Source organism: Cyprinodon variegatus, unplaced genomic scaffold (genome assembly GCF_000732505.1).
Source record: "Cyprinodon variegatus isolate N-32 unplaced genomic scaffold, C_variegatus-1.0 Scaffold1257, whole genome shotgun sequence".
NCBI lineage: Eukaryota > Metazoa > Chordata > Actinopteri > Cyprinodontiformes > Cyprinodontidae > Cyprinodon > Cyprinodon variegatus.
In genome coordinates this window covers 13,783-16,694 of record NW_015151710.1, presented here as the reverse complement: position 1 = coordinate 16,694, position 2,912 = coordinate 13,783, and the positions used below count along the sequence as shown (strand labels likewise).

Here is a 2,912-nt window from a genome sequence, read left to right as displayed (position 1 = left end):
CCAAAACTGGTCAACAGTCCGGCGCTGAAGAGAAGTCAAGCCGCTGCTTAAGTAGCTGGTCTCCTGATGAGATGAATCAGCCTCAGGTGTGCAGGTGGCTTCAGCTCATGAGACCCAGGGCGCTCTCTGCTGGAGAAAGGTGGCAGATCTCCAGATCCCAACAGTTACAACAGGAGTCTCTCAATTTTGTGCATTTTACACTGAATTAAAATAAAAAGCATGGCTTCGGATTTGTGTCAATTTTTCATTTAGCTAAAATTAGATATACAAAGATTCAAGACAAATGCAAAGTAGTCTAATCTGCACATAAAGAATTTGAGTGCATAAAAACTGATCTTATACTTTTGCCAAAGTAAAAGATCAGTTATCATTGCACTTAATCGCACTAAAAACTCTGTATTTGTCCCTGTAAAATAAAAAAGTATGTTATTTCAAAAGAGTGTTTGTTTCTATTTGTAACTGCAGGATAAATCCTGGAATAAAAAATTATGAGTTATAGTCTATGCTATATCATAAATCACCCCTTTTTTCTTCTCACATCATGGTGTGTGTTTGAAACATCAAGAATATTGGACCGATGGGAAAAACCAAAAGTGTCTGATGCCTCTTCAGCAAAGAATACAGTTTTTATAAGAGGTGAGATACTCGCCTTTCTTTTAGTTATGCTTTTCTGTTTACATGTGACTAAATGAAGGTCTAATTTTTCTCAGTGAGAACACTTTAATGCAGGGTTTTTATAGTATGTCCATGTCACGGGAATGACTTTGCAAAATCCGAAGTGTTATAATGAGTTTAATTGATTTTCTAAACCAGGAGTAGAAAAGGGCATAAATAATAGGGTTTAGGCAGGAGTTAAAGTCAAATAAAAAAAATATCACAAAAGCAGAGGATGAGGCATTAAGTAAAGTGTCTTGACCTGTAAGTGTGACACAGAAATATGGTAACAGACATATCAAGAACACAATGACTACAACTCCGAGGGACCCGGCTACTTTAATCTCAGATTTCTTACTATTTACAGAACCATGGAGGGTTAATCCTGCAGTGTGAGAGTGTATAGCTCGAATCTGAGAAACTGCCACCACAAATATTCTCAGATACAAAACCACCATTATACTGATGGGGACTATCAAGGACAGAATAAGATCTACCAAACCACCAATGTAATTAAACACAATGACACATTCACCTAAGCAGGAGTTATACATGCCAGGTTGTTTGAAATTCTCCGTCAGATTAAGGCCTGGAAGCACCATAGACCAGGTCCAACACAAGGAAACACAGATTTGCACTTTTTTCTGTGTTATTTTAGTGTTGTAATGAAGGGGGTAACATATAGCTACATAACGGTCAATAGATATCATCACCATGGTTCCTATTGAGGCATTGGCAAAAATATAAGCCAGATAGTGATATATGACACAGAAACTGTCACCTAGAAGCCAGCAGCCATTTATCTGAACAATATGAAAGAACATGAGGAGACCAATAAAGAAATCGGAGACAGCCAGAGAAAGAAGGAGCAGGTTGGTGGGAGAGTGGAGCTTCCTGTGGAGAAAATCAAAAGCAGATTTACTTTCTCTAGTCTGTGTAACCTGTTCATTTTGTATTTGTAAATATAAGTAGAGGTGCTGTACTACAAAACCCCAAACTAATTTACAGCAGTTCCAATAATTATTGTTAAAGTTGTTAACTCATTTGAAACCTGAAGTGTGAGATAGAGATGATGACCAGCAGATTTAGAGATGAGGTGAGCAGAGAGGTGCAAAACAGCAGAATGTAGGTTATCATAGTTTCAAAGTAAGTACGTTTTGGTCTGCTGCATGAAGTGTTAAAGAGTTGTGGAAAGCAGAGCTCAGTCTCCTCCATTATCATGAGGCAGCAGCTCCTGGATACTGATGAGGCTCTATGAGCTGATTTAAGTGGTGGGTCTACTTATTCTCCACCTTACATTTCTGTCCCCATGGAAACCCATGTGATGAGATTGTGTGTAGTGTAGCTTCCACATTTAATTTCTTGTTTCTCTCACACAAAACCAATGAAAAACCAACAATAAAACCCCAAAATAGACCAACAGTGTTTTGTTAAATATTGTTTGAATATTTAATTATGTTTAGCTTTACATTAATTCATAAAGAACACCCATATAATTTAAAAATTGTGTTTTTTATATAGCAACAATTCACTTGTCATCTCAAGGTACTTTACAATTCACCAGATCAACCAGTCAAATTGATTCAAAGTTTTCTATCAAAGGAAAACCAGTTGATTGCATCAACTCATTAACTTGAAGGCAATCCTTTACACTGAGCATACTTGTTGCGACAGTGGAGAGGAAAAACTCCCTTTTAACAGAAATAAATCTCCTGTAAAACCAGACTCAGTATGAGCGGTCATCTGCTGAGGACGACTGGGGTTCAAGCAGACAGAAGCATAGATACAAAAGACAACTGTAAATGGCGGCCCCATCCAAGAAACACACAGCCAGGCAGACGAGCTCCAAGCCAGCTCCCATGTCAGAGGATGAAAAGACCACATCCAGCCAGTCACAGGCTGATCCCTAACATCTATAAACAAAGGTGTTGATGGCAGCAGCACAGTAAATATGTCTCTCCAGGACGGTGTCACAGCCAAACAGGAACAGACGAGCCAAAGCTACTATGAGAAAAAAAAAGGGGAGAGTATAACATCAGAGATTGAACTAACAGATTCTGCAGAGTGGGAGAATAGAGATAGAATGAAGTAGAATAATGAAAAAGGCCGGTGAAGTTTTCTAAAAAAAGGGAATAGATTGCAGCCAAAACCTGTTGAAAAATGACTATTCCTGAATAAAAATGAATAACTTCTTTCATGTTACTCATCATTGCCCAAGTTGCAGTGTACCTTCAAAGATTGTTCTTTTCTAAGAAAGT

The 2,912-nt window shown here is 38.1% G+C and overlaps 1 protein-coding gene across 1 annotated transcript; it reads right to left on the bottom strand.

Moving 5' to 3' along the window:
* Positions 1 to 481: 481 nt before the first annotated feature.
* LOC107102445 (trace amine-associated receptor 13c-like) lies at positions 482 to 1,869 on the bottom strand. Its single transcript, XM_015401765.1, has 2 exons — positions 1,706 to 1,869; positions 482 to 1,548 (listed from the first exon to the last, which is right to left on the bottom strand). Exons 1-2 carry the CDS (start codon positions 1,867 to 1,869, stop codon positions 735 to 737), a joined length of 978 nt encoding a protein of 325 aa, XP_015257251.1. The 3' UTR covers positions 482 to 734.
* Positions 1,870 to 2,912: the final 1,043 nt, after the last annotated feature.